The sequence below is a fragment of the Pseudophryne corroboree genome, chromosome 2, assembly GCF_028390025.1.
Source record: "Pseudophryne corroboree isolate aPseCor3 chromosome 2, aPseCor3.hap2, whole genome shotgun sequence".
In the NCBI taxonomy this organism is placed as follows: Eukaryota; Metazoa; Chordata; class Amphibia; order Anura; family Myobatrachidae; genus Pseudophryne; species Pseudophryne corroboree.
Window position 1 is genome coordinate 551,660,251 of NC_086445.1, and position 21,811 is coordinate 551,682,061.

The following is a 21,811-nucleotide window of genomic DNA, read 5'->3' on the forward strand; positions in this document are numbered from 1 at the left end:
ATGCGACTCAATCGTAACATATTTTCAGTAATAATGTATTTTGTAGATCATGGTCCCTTTGATAGATTCTGAAAGTTTGGTTAATATAGAATGTTTATGAACAGAGGAATCCCTCTTTGTTTGATACGAAGGGTCAGACAGGAGTAATACAGTGGTGTTTAGTATCCATCGGAAGAATATTTAATTAGAAATATTCCGGTGTTGGTTTGAAGCAGATCAATCGCTCGTGCGAATAGTTATGGACATGAGAAGTTTATGAACATTTACTTTATTTGCACTTTATTACCCATGCGGCGGGAAACCCAGTTTCCCTCCCACCTGAGCAGTTGGAAATAGTCACAGCCCACCTGTATGAATCAACCTATGACCTTTTGTTATAATGCGAAGCCGAATTCCTGTGTCCAATGAACAATGAGATTGTAGGGACCATTGAATTGTATTGTGTGTGGGGCATAAATAGCAGGCCGACCATATCCAACTTCACTCTCTTCAACGGTTCTCATTGCTGATAATCGGGAGCTGGATATCGAGGCGCATGCGATCGTTCCCCTTGTGCGTAAGTTCTCTCCGTAATCATATTGTCTTACTGTGAGCCATTTCTCTCTCTCCCTCTCTTCTCTTTCTCTCGTATTTTTCCTTGATTAGACTTAATTGTATTGTATTGTATTTCCCTGTGTAGTTATCTGGTTAGTTGGTTTATGTTATATTGTAGTGTATGCTTTGTACTGTGATTCCTTTTGCAAGTATAATAGTCATAATACACATAATAGGTTTCGGACCCTAAGCCCAGGTATCTGTGTATTCTTTATAGTGTTAAGTACTCCCTGAGCATCGGTGACACTCAAGCAGCTTTGTAGTTAATCAGGTTACACAAGGTTGCACTTACACTTTGTCTCTACATTAAGGTTTGCTGTGTATTTCATTGCTAAAGGTATAGATATAAAGGTTTAACGTTGTGAGCGTCTGCATCGCTGGTGATCTCCTCGTGGTCCCGAGCGCTGCTACGCTATAGCGAATCATTACGATAAGTCAACAGCCAATAGTCTGCCTGCCTGCAATCACTTGGCCGTGAGTGAACGTGACACCTGAGCGTCTCGATCACGGCTAAGCGATCGATACGCAACTTGCGTACCCTTACGGTACTTCTTACGTAGATAGCGTACAGTGTTCTTAGACCTCATAAAGGGTTATATACACGATAAATATTTAGCTTTATCAAGCCAAATGCCAAGACAGAGGCCTGGGCAAATTGTAGAGTGACGCAAAAATAATTCTGAAATTCCATTACTATTTGCAACAGATCATACAGTTGCAAGAAAAAGTATGTGAACCCTTTGGACTTTCCTGGATTTGTGAATAAATTGGTCATAAAATGTGTTCTGATCTTCATCTAAGTCACAACAATAGACAAACACAGTCTGCTGAAACTAATACCACACAAACAATTATATGTTCTCATGTTTTTATTTAACACACCATGTAAACAATCACAGTGCAGGGTGGACAAAGTATGTGAACCCTTGTATTTAATAACTGGTTGACCCTCCTTTGGCAACAATAACCTCTACCAAATGTTTTCTATAGTTGCATATCAGACCTGCACAACAGTCAGGGGAAATTTTGGACCATTCCTCTTTACAAAACTGTTTCAGTTCAGCAATATTCTTGGGTTGTCTGGTGTGAATCGCTCTCTTGAGTCATGCCACAGCATCTCAATCGGGTTGAGGTCAGGACTCTGACTGGGCCACTCCAGAAGGCGTATTTTCTTCTGTTGAAGCCATTCTGTTTTGATCTACTTCTGTGCTTTGGGTCATTGTCCTGTTGCATCACCCATCTTCTGTTGAGCTTCAATTGGTGGACAGATGGCCTTAAGTTCTCATGCAAAATGTCTTGATAAACTTGGGAATTCATTTTTCTGTTGATGATAGAAATCTGTCCAGGCCCTGAGGTAGCAAAGCAGTCCCAAACCATGATGCCCCTCCACCATACTTCACAGTTGGGATGAGGTTTTGATGTTGGTGTGCTGTGCCTTTTTTTCTCGACACATAAGGTAGTGTGTTCCTTCCAAACAACTCAACTTTGGTTTCATCTGTCCACAGAATATTTTGTCAGTAGTGCTGTGGAACATTCAGGTGCTATTTTGCAATCTTCAAACGTGCAGCAATGGGATTTTTTTGGACAGCAGTGGCTTCCTACGTGGTATCCTCCCATGAACTCCATTCTTGTTCAGTGTTTTACGTATGGTAGATGCGTCAACAGAGATGTTAGCAAGTCTTTAGCTGACCCTCTAGGATTCTTCTTCACCTCATTGAGCATTCTGTGCTGGCTCTTGCAGTCATCTTTACAGGATGCCCACTCCTAGGGAGAGTAGCAACAGTGCTGAACTTTCTTCATTTATAGACAATTTGTCTTACAGCAGACTGATAAACATCCAAGGCTTTTAGAGATACTTTTGTAACCCTTTCCAGCTTTATGCAAGTCAACAATTCTTAATCGTAGGTCTTCTGAGAGCTCTTTTCTGCAAGGCATGGTTCACATCAGGCAATGCTTCTTAAGAATTGCAAACTCAAAACTGGTGTGTGTTTTTTATAGGGCAGGGCAGCTTCAACCAACACCTCCAATCTCGTCTCATTGTTTGGACTCCAGGTTGGCTGAATCCTGACTCAAATTAGCTCTTGGAAAAGTCATTAGCCTAGGGGTTCACGTACTTTGTGCTGTGAATGTTTACATGGTGTGTTCAATAAAAACATGATAACATTTTTCCAAACCTGCTGTAAAGTATCTAAATGTATTTCACATATAGAATTATTTTATAAACTCCTCCATCGTTTGTATTTCACCCCGTCCTGCTTACATGCGATGCAACCCTCCACATCTAATCTCTGTTGGCGCAACTGTGGTAATGTCTGAACTTTATTACATATTTTCTGGGAGTGCCCGGCACTTGCCCAGCTTTGGAACTCTGTCTTTCACCTTATAGGCTTGGTGTTAGGCCATCATCTAACTCCACACCCACGACTGGCTCTCCTCCACCTCTATTATGGCGACTTGTCGCCGGGCGATCGATATGTCCCCCGGGGTCCCCCATATAACAGCGATAGAAATGGCTATACAGTCTCATTGTGAATTTGAAACAGCAGGAGTTGTCTTTTCCTCTACCCCAGTGGTGGCCAACGCGTGGCTCTTGAGCCACAAGTGGCTCTTTCTTCATTCAAATGTGGCTCCCAACACTCAAAGTCACGTGACCACAAGAGATCTGTAAATCGCTGCACTCCACCCAGACATGCAGCAGCACTACGTAGACTGAGAACTGAGGCAGCCAAATACACACGGGGGAGCTGGCTGGAGTGACACATGTGGGTGCTGGCTGGAGTGACACAGGCGGGTACTGGCTGGAGTGACACAGGCGGGTGCTGGCTGGAGTGACACAGGCGGGTGCTGGCTGGAGTGACACAGGCTGGTGCTGGCTGGAGTGACACAGGCGGGTGCTGGCTGGAGTGACACATGGGGGAACTGAAGTGTATTATGGGAATCTGGCTTTTCAAAATATTTTATGCGAATCTGGCTTTTTAAATTATTTGATGTAGAAGTGGATTTTTCATTGTATTTTATGTTGGATCTTGGTTTTTCAATGTATTTTATACCAGGGGCGTGGCTTAGCAGGCACAAGGTCACACCCCATTTTTGCAAGTGCGCCTTCGGCTCGAAGTCGGCTCTTTGATGTACCTAACAAGATTTCTTGTCTCTTTGTCTCTGACTGGTTGGCCACCCCTGCTCTACCCCATCCTGTCCTCTTCTTCGCTGGTATTCGTGGTCTACCTACTGGCATGGCTGCCCGCCAGATGTCATACACATTCACGACACATAGAAACTTAGTTTGACAAACTAACGCGTAACTGATGTTGGATGGATTTGGCTTCACGTGGTTTTACTGTTTGTTGATTTTCTTACTAATCTATGCGCAATTATGTACTTGTTGAATAGTCTGTGTACCTCCCCCCAACCCCTCCCCCCCTTTTCTATTCAGTACCACAATCCCATTAGCTCTTGTTCAACTACAAAATAATAAAAATTAATATTGGGAAAAAAAAACCATGATAACATATAATTGTTTGTGTGGTATTAGTTTCAGCAGACTGTGTTTGTCTATTGTTGTAACTTAGATGAAGATCAGGACACATTTTACGACCAATTTATGCACAAATCCAGGAAATTCCAAAGGGTTCACATACTTTTTCTTGCAACTGTATATCGTCCGGTTATCACCCATTTTCATAGGTCAGGCCAACAGCTAATTTCCTGTATCGAAACAAATTTAAATCAAATTGCTGATGTGGTTTAGAATACTTATTACACTCCCTTGTTACTGATATCCCTGCACTGGTTATCCACAAGGAGACTGGGCAAGGTTCCGTACAATTATCCTTTTTGGAGAACAGATTATCTCAGTGTTGACTCCTGACTAACAACTGAAAACAATAACCAGCCAATGGCCAATGAAGGTAACAGCAAATACATGAGTAAAATAATGACTGTAAACTTCCAACTCAGTATCAAGTTTTTTACTGCTGTACACTCCACTTCTGCTCCCATATGTCACTAAAAGGGATATACACTGTCTGAGTAAGGTGTATAGTAGTAACATATGATGTCACAACAACCATGATTGTGAAAAGATAGAGATATTTATTGAATAAGCATGATAGCTGATACTTGGCTACACAGGCAAGTCTCAGCAATATTATATCTGGTCTCCATGGTGCCCCTCAGATAGCATGGATTCAGTATGGGATCCCAACGGTCGGGATCCTGGCAGTCATAAGACAGATGCCGAAATCCCAACAGGCGGGGACCCAACAGCGAGCACAGCATGTCCCCTTACGGGCTCGCTGCGCTCGCAACTCTTCAGGCCCGGTGGTAAGCTTCACACTAATTTATTCCCAATTGGGGAGTGGCGTGGACCACTCCCCGAGTGGAGACTCCAGGCCTTGGTTGGGATTCTGACCGTCGGGTTTCCCTTGGCTGATGGGAATCCGGCATCAGTATCCTGACCGTCAGGATCGCAACAGCCGGGAAACTAACTGCTTCCCAATTGCATGGCTGTTCACTGCTGGATTGTCTTGGATATGATTTCTCCTGATATAAATGAGTCTCTGCTCTCTCCCTGTCTTATGTGCTGCTGCACTTCCATATAGTGAGCAACAGTAGTGGGCAGAAAAAAAGTATTATGGGGAGATTACCTCCTTGCATGTTCAGCAAATCTTCTGACAAGTACTGTACATTTCGAAACCATTCTGTTACGTTACTCCTATAATGAAACATTTTCAAGCTCATCTATTCAAGTTACAGCATGTTGATCTATCATTTTTATGTTTTCTCTCTGATAGGTGAGCTTCTACTCTGACCTGATGGCAATAATCATATTAACCACATATCCACAGTAGGGGGGATCCAAGGTTCCGTGATAGCACAATAATCATCTGAGATGGCAAGACTCCGCAGGAAAGCATGTATTGCTCTTTTTCTTTTCACTCTGTTCATTTTTGGAACCATGATGGGCTTGAGAACATTGAAACCAACTGATGGCTTTTCTGATCTTGCACCTGGTCTAGAGCTTATGCCCTTTGGTGAACAATCAGAGAGACGCTCCGTTTCCAATGAGGCTATTTCTCAGCCACAAGGCACCACAAACGCAGCTGACAGTACAAAAGTGTATTATGATCTTCACATTTTCTACTACATGTGGTATGGGAACCCTAAGTTTGACAATAATTATATTCATTGGGATCATGTAATGGTCCCCCATTGGGACCCCAAAATTTCCGCAAGTTACCCTAAAGGTAGGCACAGTCCTCCAGAAGATATTGGTTCCAGCTTCTATCCTGAATTAGGACCTTACAGTTCCAAAGACCCAGCGGTCCTAGAAGAACATATGCGGCAGCTCAGAGCAGCTGCTATAGGTAAGATCCAGTATAGACTCACTGTAATAGCGCTATGCCACAGTATGGAGATACTGATTTCAAAGGGTTTAATATTAGCAACTTTATTGAAGATACTGGGTCAAATTCATGTTTATACACAAATGCAATTGTGATTTTCTAGGCTACAAAGTTGCTAATGTTAGAAAGTGAAGCTGCCACCCAGGAATGAAACGATATGCCCACCGGAAACATTGCAAACTCATTCGCAATTGCGTGTGCATTTGTGACTAACATGCAAAAATGAGGAATATCAGTGCTAAAGTTTGGTCTGTGCCTATGCAGATAGGACACAGCAGTAGCGCCACAGGCGACATGTTTTAGTGCATACAAGTTCGCATCTGACGGCAAGTACACAACCCAAAAACGGCCATGACACGCCCATGCTTTGCCAACCACGCCCCATAAACTCCCAGTTGACATCTCCAAATGATCATTTCCTGTCAATCACTTTGCGATTTAATCCTTATTGCGAGGGAGATCACAGTGCCACCTTCGTGCATGCGCATTGCAATCACAGCACATGTGCAGTCTGACGATAATCACTCCATTGCGTAATAATCGTCCATTGCGTACAAACATAAATTGTGCCCATTGTCACCTGTGAATAAAATATATAATCATTATTTTAAAAAATTAACTGAAACATACAGGCATATTCAATTATCCACAGGGTTAACCCTGCAGCTAATTGCCTCGCCACTCTATATCAATTAGTGGGAATCACTGCGCATGGGAATCCCAATGGTGTTCTTTTCCTTGCAGTTTCATGAGCTGGGAGGGAGTTAGCACTTAGGTAAAACTCATTGATTCCACTGTTTATGAGGAATTAGTGAGTTTCAGCGTGGAAATGTTATGCCCTGGAAAAAAAAGGTTATTTAATTGAATAGCCTTTGGGGTAATTAGCAAGCAGTTAGTTTCAGGGTAAACCCCAAGGCTAATTGAATTTGCATGTTAGATTTTTATGCATGATTTTTAGAAACCAAGGCTAACAATACCTTTCATTTTATATTGTAGATGTAGTTTAATTATAGTAAACTCTCTTCAAGGGGCTGGGGGGGACAGATCATAACACCTAGAAAGGTTTCTGATTTAAGCTGAGATATAATTTGATTGTTGCCTATAAATTCTAATAATTCATTTATGTATTATAATTTATGATTTGTTAGGAGGGTTATTATTTTTAACCCATCTGGCAAACATAGCCCAAACAGCATGAGCACCTAAGGTGGTAAAGTAGGTGACGTGTGTAGTATGAAATATATGAAGCACACTACAAGGTAATATACCTTTGTGTGGACGTTCAGTTATAAGCTGCTGACTCTGATAAATGAATTATGATACGAACATGACAAGCAAGCAAATGTACTACTCTTACAAGTTCAGTGCTTTCCAACTTCAGTACCGAAGACTCAGTAATGGCCCAGATATGAAGCATAGCTGTGCTTGAGTACGTGTGACTTACCTATCATCTCAGTCAATTTGAGTCAACAGCCTGTGCTCAAAAATCAATATCCTTAAAACCTGGACACTTGGGCTGGGTAAGGAGAAGAGGAAGTCTTCAGTAAATTAGTTTAAAATGAGCATTAGCTTAACAGAAAAACTGAAGTTTATTTTATTGATAGTGAAAACGTTGGTACTAGAAAAGGGCAGGCTAAACACCTGAAAATGAGCAGAGGAGCTGTGACCAGTGCTGCAAGGGTGTGGGGGTGGCCAGTGCCACGTGGGCATGTACCTACACTCAGTGTCGGACTGGGGCATGTAGGGCCCACCGGGGGAATGCAGTGGATATAGGCCCATGTTTAGGGGTGTGGTCAGTCTGCAGAGGGGGTGTGACCTGCCACCTAATTGGTTTGACAAATCATTAGAGAGTGCAATGTCTGGGCCCCTTCATAAATATATACAGTAAATTCAGCTGCTGTATGCATGATAATGTACCAGATTAATAATAGATTAATAAAAGAAAATACACCATATTCCAGTATAAGGTAACATATGTATAATGTATAATTCAAGTGCACAGTTTGGAACCTGACCCTTAGAGCAGGAGGTGGGGCCCCAGGCAGTGGGGCCCACTGGTGGTTTCCCCTGTACCCCTGTGGGCCAGTCCAAGCCCGACTACACTATCAGCCCCAATGTCTCTTTAAATACTTTATGTAAAAGTATAAAAATTGCATAATATCGTATGGAAAATAGAAACACAGTTTTCATAGCCAACTGGTGGCTGATCATTATGACTGTATGCTGTCATGACGATGGGTCTATTTATATGTGGAGACCTGTAGCTGTAGTCCCATCCACCCAAATGTTAATCTGACCCCCCTAAATGGCAGATTGATTCCATCCTAATTATTAGAAATTATTATGCCACTCAGTGAAGAATACAGTAAAGGTTATATGAAAAGGACAAGGTATATTAGATGGTAACTTTAATTAAACCGATCATGTTACACTGCAGGTGGCTACTTGATTTTCAGGATGCAAAACAAAGACTAAAGAGCCAGTGAGCTTTTACCTTTTGTTCCAGTAACAGGACAGCATTCATGCCTTGTGCACTATACATACAGTTTTCATATGATCTCTCCACAGAAGCCTTATTGTATATAGGAGCACTATATACAAAGGCCATAATGTATAATGGCTTAAATGTTGGCACAGTCATGCTCCCACGTCATAGCAGGTATGGGACTCGGGGTTGACAGTGTCTAGGTCGACAACTATTGGTCGACAGTGGCTAGGTCGACGCAAGAAATAGGTCGACACAGCCATTAGGTCAACATGAACAAGGTCGACATGAAAAAAATTAGTTTTTCATTTTTTAGGGTGTCGTTTTCTTCGTGAAGTGACCGGGAACCCCAATTAGTGTACCATGTCCCCTCGTAACAGGTTACCATACCCAATCTTAGTCCACGTGGATCGTAAAGTGTGAAAAAAATTGAAAAACTCATGTCGACCTTTTTGCATGTTGACCTTGTTCATGTTGTCCTAATGGATGTGTCGACTTATTTCTAGTGTCAACCAATGGGTGTCGACCTAATGGGTGTCGACCTAAGTTGTGTCGACCCAGAGTCCGAATACCGTCATAGCTACCTTCCCTTGCAGGCAGGGGTGAAACATCTTGCTCCTTAGGATTGGAGGAGCTTGGGTGTATTGAGGCTTCTCTTGCTGAATGAGAGGCAGTCACAGTAATGCACCACATTCTGTTGCAATCTTATGTGTTAAATATGGTGCTGGAGCAGGGAATTACAAATATTCTGACCCTGTTACAGAGCCTAGTCGATCCTCTGCACATGTGCCTTTATGATGGCAAAAGCTATAGGGGGGAGCTGCAGGCATAAAGTGCAGGGTGTGAGGCACTGAACCCCCATTGACACAGGTTATGAACTTCATGGTTCCAACCCCTACACACCGCATTTAATACACCTCAGATCTTGAACACTCACATCATCATCATCATCATCGTTTTCAGAGGTTTGCTATGGGAGGTCAGTGATGCAATTATGTTTGTGAGGAGAGGGCTGCACATGATATGGGAACCGTAGGCTAGCAGCAAGTTACTGATTGAGACGTAGAAGAAAGAGCAGGGTCCTCATTAGCACAGAGTATTAATAAGAGGCTCCTGTTCTAGGAAAATTGTGATTTCTTAACAATGCTAGTATTTGTCTAACATTTGTGTTGACAAGATTTTCTCCGTATATATGTGGTATGATAAATGAGAAATTATATTAATTCCTTTTAAAAAAAAAAAAAAAAAAAAACCCACACACACATTTATTTCTACCATTAGTGAGCATCTAAGGGCCCTGGGCTACTTGAAGCTGTTAACATTTTTTACATTTGACATTTGCATATCTGATAAGGCTGATTGCAGTCTGACACTATTAGTCACAGCTCTATCTGTTGGCTTGGACTGGTCTCATGATACTGGGTATGAGGCACTTAGGGGTCTATTTACTAAACCTTGGATGGATATAAAGTGGATGGAGATAAAGTACCAGTCAATCCGCTCCTAAAGGCCCTTATTCACGGGCAGATCTAGGGAGAGATGTGTGCTGAGCGAATCGCTCAGCACACATCTTTCCCCCCCCCACCCTGCTCAGCACAGCGCGATGTGTGCTGAGCGTGCGGGGGGAGCGGGGGGCGCTCATTTCACCATGCTAGACAGGCCAATCTAGCGATAGCTATGTGCGGGGCTGCACATCGCTATCGCTGTGGGGGGTAGACACGGAGTGATCGCTTCTTAAAATCTAAGCAATCTGGTCAGATTGCTTAGATTTTAAGCAGCGATCGCTCCGTGAGTACCCCCCTTAACTGTCATTTTTCAATCCCAGCCTGTGACATGGCAGTTAGGAGCTGATTGGCTGGTACTTTATCTCCGTCCACGGCTTATTAAATAGACCCCTTAGTCATAGAGAGGCACTTAGTCATAGACAAGGCAGGCCCATAGTCTACTAGCACCCAGTGTGAGATTTTTTGGAGTGCCCCTCCTCCCCCAACAAAATACATACATTGTCCCCCACAGTAACAAAAACACACATTGCTCTCACATGAAAAAAAAACACATTGGCTTCCACAAAAAAAACAACAACACACATTGTCTCCACAGGGAGAAAACACACACACATTGCCCCCACAGAAGACTGATATCCGCGCTAATTGCCTTCTCAGCGCTCCCTTGACATCTCCATGGTAGCTAGCGGTTGTTCCTTATGGGCATGACACTAACCAAGCTCACAGGGCCTGATTATTGGAGGAGCAGAGCGATGGGTCAGACATTGAGGTAGCCATCTCTAACTCTGGTCTGCAACAGTGGAGTGGGCAGCTTGAATGACCGGCTGAAGTGAGAGGGGCAATAAAGTGAACATACTTGTTGCAGATTGCACAGCACACATAATAAAGTGGTGGTACCCCCTGAGGAGGGTCCAGCTACCAAAACAGAAAAACTGTACTGAAGTTTTCAGACATACTGGTCGGTGATCAGATGGGACGGAGGGGAGCAGAGAGGACTAACCAATCAGAGATGTGATTTCTGGACACAGCACATTCAGAATTGCTAACATTCCAGGCTCTCAATGGATGTATTATTTCCGGACTGTCGGAAGCAAACCAGTGACTAGCGGTCAGCACCAGTCACTGTTCACTCTGCTTGAATGGCCCTTCAGCTGGTCATGGAAAGTGTAGCTGCAGTAGGTCCTTTGTGGCCACACTGTCATCTGGAATTGTTGATGTTGGAACCTGAAAAATGTTATGCAGGATACATAATTGCCTTTGTAATATTTCTGCTGTGTGTTGTACAGATGTATCATTTACAGTATAATGGGTCATTAGCATTGGCCTAATTGCTCTACAAATGTTTCTATTATAGGAGTGTTGGTACTGTCATGGTATCCGCCTGGCACAGCAGATGAGAACGGTGAAGCAGTAGAAAACTTGGTACCCTTGGTTCTGGATGCTGCCCATAGATATAACATAAAGGTAACAGTCATCACATGTTCTGTAAGGGCCTACATACAAGTAAGGTAGGCATCCATGGACACCAGACAACATGTCATACAATATAAAATGTTCCTAAGTGTACCTTGGAGGACTAAACATTGTTATCTCATATGTTTAAGAGCTTTAATACATTTCAACTAAAAATCTAATTTAATTAATTACTCTCGCACCACACATTATCTGAGCTAATTTACACATTGCCAATATGGTTTCTAAACTCAGTTCTCAAGGCACTGTAGCAGTCCAGGTATTGAGGATATCCATGGCTAAGCATAGATGATTAAATTGGGATGTAGTCAAAATCCAGGCAGTTGGGATCCCGGGAGTCCGAAGTCTTACAGTGGGATACCGACAATCAGAATCCTGACAGATCCCGGAGGTAAGTACAGTGTTTAGGTGCTAAGGGTAGGATTAGGGTTAGGCTGCGGGTGTGGCGGAGGTTAGAGTTAGACTGTAGGGGGATAAGGTTTGGGTAAGGCTGGGGCGGGGGGGGTTTAGGGTTAGGGTGTGTGTGTGGGGGGGGGGGGGGGGGAGGATAGGAGGATTAGTGGTAGTGTGAAAATACTTACCAGGATGTGTTGAGATTCTGACTGTCGGGATTTCGTACCAACCTGGTATAATCATAATAATTTCAAAAGCAGTAAGAAATCAGTGAAGTGATCTCAGTAATGAATAGAATATGTATTTGTACACCTCAGAGTGTGGAATCCGCTGGAAATCTTGAACAAACCCATAACTGTAGGTGTGTACCAGTGCCTTCTTTCATAGTAAATGTGAATACAATAAAAATATAATATATAAATATATATATATATATATATATATATATATATATATATATAAAAATAATATATAATAAAATAAGTGGCCAACTGTGCACGCACCAAGGTGCCTCAGTGATGCTGATCCAGGATTTATTTACAAAGTGAGTGACATTTGTGGACTGTTTGGTGGAAGCAACTGGGAGTGGCAGTAAAAATGCAGGGGTGTTGTGATCATTTCCGGGGCGTGTTTCAGTCTCTATCTATGATTGTGTATGCAGCTGCAAAGGCTCCAGTGTTTTACTTCCTGCGGCCATGCTGCGCAACCATAGGGCTACTCAGGGAGCCAATTACCAAAAGATCTGCAGTCACCGCTGTGTGTTTGTACGTATCTGTACGTTGCTTAGATTGGCCTCGCCGCCTGTTGGCATCTCAGTATATTTCCAGGTGGCAGTATCAGCAGCATTAGCATACTGTCACACACCCACTGCTTATGTGATACCAGCTACCAGTGCATTAGCTTCCATCTCTGACTCAGGCCCATTGTCTGTTATGTTTTAGTGGTAATCTATAATAGCTCTTAATAAAAGGGAACACTGAATATCCGACTGTATGTATTGTAGAGGAAATGGGGGGAAATTTTCAAGATTTATCAACAGTCATGCACATGCAGCATCAAATAGTATCCAGGGGGTATATTTACAGGAAATGGAGATGTTGCCAATAGCATCCAATCAGATTCTACATATCATTTATCTAGCTCCTTCTAGAAGATAATTGCTAGAATCTGATGGGCAACAACTGCACTTTAGTAAATATACCCCCAGGAGAGTTGTCCAAAGCCAAGCACAAGACTGGCACATTACTTATACAGGTGCACATTGCCTATATATTACCCAGCCATCTCCCAGTCACTCACAGCTGCACCAGCCAAGGATGCTATATATCCCTGCACATGTCACATCTGGCCATTTAGCAGTTGGATACAACAACCTGGTTTGCACCTGTCAGGGCAATTTAAGTGAAGTAGTATGGGATCACAATGGAAATCATGGCTACTACAATTATCCAAATAGATATATTGTGAAAGTGACAACTAGCAGTTAATAGAATACCAGACAGTAAGGTACAGTGTTCTACCGAGAGCACTCATTGGGGTATATTTACTAAGCACCCGATTTTGACCGAGATGGTGTTTTTTCTTCAAAGTGTCATCTCGGGAATTTACTAAACTCAAATCACGGCAGTGATGAGGGCATTCGTATTTTTGTTGAAGTCAAAGAAAAAAATTACGAATGAATACACCATCGGTCAAATACGCCTGTTATTTGCTAGAACTCGGTAATTTACTAAAATTTGCATTTCACAAACACTGCCGGCAATAGCCAAACACTGCCGTGAATAAATACAAATCGTAAAAAAAAGCAGTTTTCAAATAGACCTGCTTTTTTTTACCGTGTTCTGATAGGCATGCACAAATCCGTGAGATCCGTGCATGTTTATCAGTGGTAAGGGGTGGGAAAGTGTTAAATGTAAGAAAAAAAATGCGTGGGGTCCCCCCTCCTAAGCAAAACCAGCCTCGGGCTCTTTGAGCCGGTCCTGGTTGTCAAAATATGGGGGGGGAAATGACAGGGGTTCCCCCATATTTCATCAACCAGCACCGGGCTCTGCGTCTGGCCCTGGTGCAAAAAATACGGGGTACAAAAAGCGTAGGGGTCCCCCGTATTTTTTGAACCAGCACCGGGCTCCACTAGCCAGGTACATAATGCCACAGCCGGGGGACACTTTTATTGTGGTCCTTTTTGAAAAAAAATTTTTAACACTTTATTTTTTTTACGAAAGGTGCACAATGAAGCCCTGCACGGATCTCACAGATCTGGGCGAGATTCATTGTGATAATGTCGGCAGTGTTTTACTATTCACTCCCGTAAAACACTGCCAAAAAATACGAATGACATCGACATCGGAAAACACGAAAATGCAGAATACGACAGCATAGTCAATTAGTCGTAATAAATTAAAAAAGTTGCAAATTCACACATTCGATGTCATTCGTGTTTGAACTTTAACCTCATTCTGAAAATTACGAATTTTAGTAAATATACCCCATTGTATCCCTTTCTTACAGCCAACTCTCAGCCACAAAAAGAGGGGTAATATAGGGACGATTCCATCCATGGCCTTCTCAAAAGTTCTCCATACATATACATATATATTATTTGTGTTTTATAACTAGACCTTGTCTCTATTACAGGTGGCATTTCACATCCAGCCATACAAGGGGCGTGATGACCGCACACTGCATGATAATATTAAATACATAATTGATAAGTAAGTTCTTTGAGTATCTGTTTTAATCAGTGTTTTCTTGTGATAGGCTAAGTAGAAAATCATGTAACATAACTACAAAACAATTTACTATCTAACCCTAAGATTAGGGGGCCTATGTATCAAGCTTTTTTTTACCATATAATTATATAGACACTGCAGTTTTGTGGCTATGTACTGATATCATAATGCAGGAGATTGCAGACAAATCTCCTGCAGAATGCTAATTAGCACTACAGATCACAGTCCCTATTATTTTCAATGGGGACTACAATGTGACTCCTATGTGCTAAACCTTGAAAAGCAAAGCTTTTCAGGGTTTGGCCACATTAGATGGTGTAAACTCCTTTTTTTTTTTTTTTTTTTTTTTTTAAATCAAGTATTTTTATTGTTTTGCAAGAGAAAAACAAGAAAAAACAAAAAAACATTACAACAAAAAATTCTAATAACAGTAACAAAATCAAATTTGTGCTTTGCAAATAGTTCCTCTACACATTAATTGCATTATGTGGATATATTAAAACAGATATAGAAGAATGAAAATAAGGATCAAGTATCGTGCTAGAATACATAAGAAAAGAATAAAGGGAGGCAAGCCAGGCGGTACCCGAAGCAGTACACCGCTGCCACCAACACACATACTCATTATTTAAGGCCGGGGGTCAATAGAGTACGGAGAGTTCCTTCAAAGAGCCCAGATCTTATCAAATTTCAATAGCGAATTACGTTTAGTGTACATAAATCGTTCATGGGAAAGGGTGGAGTTTACAAGGGCAACCCATTCAGCAGATGACTGAGGAGCACGAGCCATCCAGGTACGAGCGATACACACCCGGGCCAATGCTAGTACAATATTCACATAAAGGCAGGAGTGAAGCGGGAGGCAGTCCCTCAAATCAAGACCAAATATACAGATACGCGGAGCCAACAACGGGATCCGAATACCCGTACGGGCTATAGATGTTGTGACATCCTCCCAAAAGCCATACACCCGCGGGCATTGCCAGAGCAAGTGCCAGAACCCAGCAGCCGGAGCAGAGCATTTTGGGCATTTATCAGAGGTCGATCCTCCAAATTTAAACAGACGAGAAGGAGTCCAGTAGACCCTATGTAAAATATAAAGCTGTATTTGCTGGAATTTAGCACCCGCCGAGGCTGCACGCGGGAAGCCAATATATGATTCCAATCCTCCTCACCAGTTTCACCTAAATCATGCATCCATTTAGCCTTGAGGGTGGGCAGCCCATCCAATCCAGAGGAGGAGAGAATTGAGGAGTATGAAGCAGAAACCCTTCCACGAGAAGGCAGAGTACGAATTAATTTATGAACAGGGGATTCAGAAAGTTGTGGAGCAGAGCCCCGCCACTGTGCCGCCAGAGCATGCCTGAGCTGTAAATAACAAAAAAAACATTGTCTAGGGATACCATATGTAGTGGATAGGTACTCATAACTATGGAGTACCCCATCCTGGTAAAGTTGCCCCACTGCAGTCACCTCATATAAAGTCCAAATCGAACCACCCTCCATTTTAAAGAGTTCAGAGAAATTTCTATTATTATTCCAAAGTGAAGAGCAGGGGTCGACTGTGGGATCTCCCAGCAGCTTCTCAGCCGCCAACCATACCCTACGAGCCTGTTGCAACAATGGGGGGGGGGAGAGGTCAGCGGAGTATTAGCTAATAAAAACTGCAACGGAGAAAAGGAGTGGCCAGCCCTGTCTAAAAGAGCCACCGGAAGGCTCCCATAATCCCCAGGAGTAACCCATTCATAAAGTTGTACAAGTTGGGCAGCCAAATAATATAACCGTATATCTGGCAAGGCCAAACCACCCTCAGCTCTGGGTCTACTAAGCATTTTGCATGCAATACGTGCCCGTTTAGCACCCCAAATAAAGGAAGTAATATATCGGGAAATCAACGAAAATTGTGAGGCAGGGATATAAACTGGTGAATTCTGCTGTACATAAAGAAATTTGGGTTGAATAATCATTTTGATAATATTTACACGGCCCGTCACAGTTAAAGGGAGTTTCTGCCAGATGCGTGCCTTCATACGTAGAGTATCAATTTGAGGGGTCAAATTCATGATAACAAAATCCTTAGGGCAGTGAGAGATTTGAATACCTAGGTATTTAAATTGAGTGCACCATTGGAGGGGAAGGTCATAAGAAGGTGGGGGTAAAGTAGAGGGACTTAACGGGAACACCACAGATTTGCTCCAGTTAATACAAATACCTGAAAAAAAAACAAATTCCCGTAGCAATTCCAAAAGGGCAGGCAATGAGGGGGATACATCTTTTAAGAATAAGATCATGTCGTCTGCATAAAACCCAATTTTTTCTTCCTGGCCCGCAACCCAGAGCCCCGCCATATTCGCTGCGGCTCTAACTGCGCAGGCTAAGGGTTCCACAGCAAGAGCAAAAAGCAGCGGGCACAGAGGACACCCCTGTCTAGTACCCCTCTGCAACAAAAAAGATTCCGTAGTAAAGCCATTAACCACAACTCTCGCAGCTGGACAGGAATATAAAAGTTTAACCCGGGACAAAAAGGTCGGGCCTACCCCAAATCTGGCAAGGGACTCCCAGAGATAAATCCATTCTACGGAATCAAAAGCACGGACAGCATCGAGAGTAACCACAATCGCGCCGTCCAAATCATCCACATATTCGTAAATAATCGTCTGAGATTGATGGTGGTAGATCTGCCCGGCATAAAGCCAGTTTGATCACAATGTACTAGCTCCAGGACCACAGTATTAAGTCGGAGCGCTAACAATTTGGCAAGAATTTTTATGTCAGTTGACAATAGGGAGATAGGACGGTACGAGTCTAAAAGAAGGGGATCTTTACCCGGCTTCGGTATTAGTACCATCAGTGCCTCTGCCATAGATGGGGGAAGAATGCCACCCCGTAACAACAACTCAAAAAATAACAGAAGTTTAGGGGCAAAAAAATCCAAATGGGTCTTATACAGTTCGATAGGGAGACCATCAACCCCTGGGGCCTTATTATTGGGAAAAGACATAATGGCGTTTTTAATCTCTAACGTAAAGAGGGCATCCAAAAATTGTCTGGACTCAGGACTTAAAGAAGGAACCTCTATTTTATCAAAATAATTAGACAATGTTGAGTACGTATACTGCACCTTGGGTCTATAAACATCTGAAAAGTGTGTGTAGAAACTAGAAGCTATAGAAGGGGTGTCAGTGCATACAACACCAGACACACACGTAATGCTATGCACAGTGACGGGGGGCAACTCCTGCCTCGCCAGGTAGGCCAAAAATTTTCCCGAACGATCTCCCTGAATATAAAAATCATGAGTTCGGAAAAGTAAACTCCTCTTGGATTTATCAAGGAGTAGGTCCGTCAACTGCTTATGGACAATCAACCATTCCACCCGATCCGCGGCGAGGCCACTACGCAAATAGGTCTGTTCAAGCTCCGCACTCCTCCTCTCCAGCTCCCCCTCAAGCCGTCTACTAGATACCTTCAGCTGTGCAACTCTGGATATTAATGAACCCCGAAGAAAAGCCTTATAAGCATCCCATATCAATAAAGCATTATCACAAATAGGATTAGTAGCGAAAAACTCCTCCCAAAGCGCAATTAGTTCGGAGGCTGTACCCATCTGGGTCAGCCAGAAAGGATTAAACTTTCAGAATAAGGCCCCCCTGGGTATATCAAAACCTATAGATAACAATATAGGGGAGTGATCAGAAATTCCACGTGATAAGTATCTCACTGAGGAAACACAAGACAGTAGGGAGCGTGTAAGCAGCGCCATATCAATACGGGAAAATACCCCATACGAGCCTGAGAAACAGGAAAAACAACTGTCTGTGGGGTTACGCAAGCGCCAGACATCCACTAGGCCAAGTTCAGAATTCAGACGGGCAAAGGCAGTGGGTCTAGGAGCCACATGTTGGGTAACAGGCCTCCATCTATCAGCAGCCTCATCCAAAACAGCGTTAAAATCACCAATACATATAGCCGGGGTGGAGAGAAATTCCTGCATGAAGGCACGGGCCTTCACCAAAATTTCAGAGTTATAAGGAGGAGGAATATATATAGCTAGTAACACAAAAGCGGAGCCGTGTATAGTGCCAGCTAAAAAGACATAGCATGCCAGTGGATCAATTTGGACCTTAGTACAAACGAAATGCAAACCTTTATGGATTAACAGTGAAACACCCCTGGAATTAGAATGGAAAGTGGAGTGAAACGCCCACCCCACCCAAGGCTTTTTAAGTGAAAGAACTCGACTACCAATAAGATGTGTCTCCATGAGACAAACCAATCCAGGATTTTGAGACTTAACATACTTTAAAACTAGGGAACGTTTAACCTTATCATTAAGGCCTCTAACGTTCCATGAGAAAACATTCACCATAGTAGCATATAGTATTTGAGTATGGCAACAGTAAGCCAACCGCACTCCAGCACGGTACCAGCCATCTCCCACACAAAAATAAAATAACCATAATCCAGCACTTTCAGAACAAAGTATCTGTGGGGCAACTAAACCCCATAACCTTGAGGACATGAAGTCCCCAGCCTATCCTCAAAAGAAACTTGCCCATGCCAAGCATTCACCAGCCCTGGCAAAAAGAAAACTTTCTCAGAAAAACGCAACATTCAAATAAGAAACACATATATAAGTAAAAAAGTTCCTCAGGGTGGAGCAGCAGGAGGTTGAGGTTGTAGATCAATCCAGGCAGATGCTTCTCTCGGAGTATCGAAGAAATGAGTACGATTACCGGACACCACCCGAAGTCGTGCAGGATACAGCATATAGTTTTGAAGCTGAAGAGCACGAAGCCGCTGCTTAACCTGCGTAAATTGCGAGCGAGATTTCTGGACTTCAGTTGAAAAGTCCTGAAACACAGCCACCCTCTGACCCCCATGATCCAGCGGGCGTTTAATCCTAGCAAGTCACAGAATAGTATCCCTGTCCTTATAGTGAAGAATTTTGGCGATGAAGGTCCTAGGCTGTGCGCCCGGTGGGAGAGGACGAGTCGGAACTCGATGAGCCCTCTCTACAGCAAACTGCGGGGTGCACGAATCTTTTTCGAATGTCGACAGTAGCCAGGATTCCCGAAATTGTTCCGGTAAAGGCCCCTCCGCCTTTTCAGGAAGGCTCACGAAGCGAACATTATTTCGCCTAAGGCGTCCTTCGATATCCGTCAATTGAAGCTTGCAGGCAGACATCTCAGTTTCCAGGGAAGTGAGACGGGCAGGGATAGGTGTACAGGAGTCTTCCAATGAAAAAATGCGGTTCTCTGTCTCCCCAACTCCATACCTGAGTTTCTGCATATCTTGACGTATAAGTGAAATATCTCTGTGCACTTCTGCCACCCTATTCGCGAGCCTCTTCTCAGAATCAGTGATGGCTTGCAAAAGTTGGGACATGGTAACCTCAGCAACCCCCGCCATAGTGGGAGAGGAGGGGGAGGAAGCGGCTGCAGAGGGCGAAGAGGATGCAGAGGGAACCTTGGTCCGTTCCACGTGGGCAAATTGCGCCAAGCGGGCCGCAGCGGAGGCACGGCGCCTGCGGACCATCAGGCTCACAACTCAGGACCGAAGAAACAAGGGTGACATTATAAATCCCAGGACAGGTAGAAAAAAGAGGCACAAGTGTGGCAGTGCCACCTCAGAGATACAGACTGCAGAGGGCAACTTATGTTGTTATAGCAGGGTGACACGCAGCTCAGGAGCACAAAGGAAGGAGGGGGGGAGATGAGACCGGGACCTCCAATATCAGAGACAGGCAGCACTGTAACAGAGGGGTAGAAAACTGACTTCCCATCAGACTCCAGGAGGTAGTGCAGTGTCAATGAATTTATGTCCCCACTACAGGGACTCACAGCTATCCAGCTCAGCGCTCCCAGGTAGTGCAGAGGCAGAGTCCCTACTTTCAGCAGCTCAGGATCAGGAGAGATGCAGGCAGGAGGAAAGCAGCCCCTGCGGCCAACCCCAAGATGGCGCTCGCCAGAGCCCCACGGCCACACAGTCTCAGCCGGCGGACCAATACACAGTGGAGGCCCACGATCAGGGCACACACAGCGGCGGGATCCCCCGCCTGCCGGGCAGGCAGTAATGGTGAGAGTTAAGTCCAGTCAGGAGCGGGCGGCGGAGCTCCGTCCGCTCATGCCGCGAACCGCAAGATGGCGCCCAGCCGCGACCCGCGGCCAGCACAGCTGCCATCCGGGGATCAGGAGGGAGAGGAGCCAGGTCAAAGAGCGGGCACAGCGGCAGGGCTCCACGGGCCGTCCTCCGGTCAAGGGTGGGTGGCTGAGACCGGCCAGGTGGCTCCAGAGGGCACAGGGTCACTGCAGGTACTTTCAAAATGACGCCGGCCACATGCAGGCCGGGATCAGCATGGCACACTGAAGTGTAGCTTGCAGGGACACAGGACTCAGGAGCACACTGAAACAAAGCCCATAATGGTCAACAAGCGTTCAGGCAGCCAGGCAGGGCCAGGTGTGCATATACACACGGGCAGCAGGATGCTTTACAAGATCAGTGAGGCTGGGGAGCTGGGAATGCACGTCCTACTCCATACCCAGCCAGGCCACGCCCCCCGTGTAAACTCATTTTAGCCTATGGGGGAACAGTAGTGGGAGAGAGGTCTTTTTATCCCCTCCCACAGCTTCTGTCTAGCTTCGGCACCGATCCTGGTAACTGACGCTGTGTGCATGCGTAGTGTCAGATTCCCCCAGAGGAGTTTTTCACAAATGTGAGAAACTACTCCAAAATGCCAGGGAAGTAACTTGCAGGGACAATGGTTATCACTGCCACTGTCCCTGTGGGTTTCCCTGCGTACATATTTTCATTAAAGATTAAAATATCCACAGTGATGCAGAGTGTTAATAATCACCACAGTGTAAAAAGCCGCTGACAGAGGTCACAGCTATTTACATCGGGTCAGCTGGAAGCTAGGACATATCAGTGGGGTGGTAGGTGGAGCATAGCAGTGGCAAATACACTACCAGTGGGCCTCAATTTAAACTGCTACATGGTAACAACAACTATTAACAGCTAAAATACACACCAACAGTGGAGAAACCAGTATAGATTTTCTGTGCTAGAACTTTTATTATATACCTTGAAAATCGGTCCGTAAGTGAATTGTGGTCTTTCTTTCTTTGTATGGTTTTAATGTAATCCATGTATTTTTATACAGTATTAAAATTGTGTTTTAAAATGTGCTATTGCACTCTCTATTTTATGTTATATTATGTTAATAAT

At 43.9% G+C, this 21,811-nt stretch overlaps 1 protein-coding gene across 2 annotated transcripts in view; it reads left to right on the forward strand.

The window, feature by feature from the left end:
• The window catches only part of MANEAL (mannosidase endo-alpha like), a 122,027-nt gene that overhangs the window by 98,430 nt on the left and 1,786 nt on the right, over nt 1-21,811 (forward strand). For both annotated transcript variants that reach the window (XM_063954321.1, XM_063954320.1), the window contains exons 2-4: nt 5,388-5,960; nt 11,344-11,453; nt 14,490-14,566. In XM_063954321.1, the coding sequence (XP_063810391.1) occupies nt 5,486-5,960; nt 11,344-11,453; nt 14,490-14,566 (662 nt within the window). In that variant the 5' untranslated portion in view covers nt 5,388-5,485. The remainder of the gene's footprint in view (nt 1-5,387; nt 5,961-11,343; nt 11,454-14,489; nt 14,567-21,811) is intronic.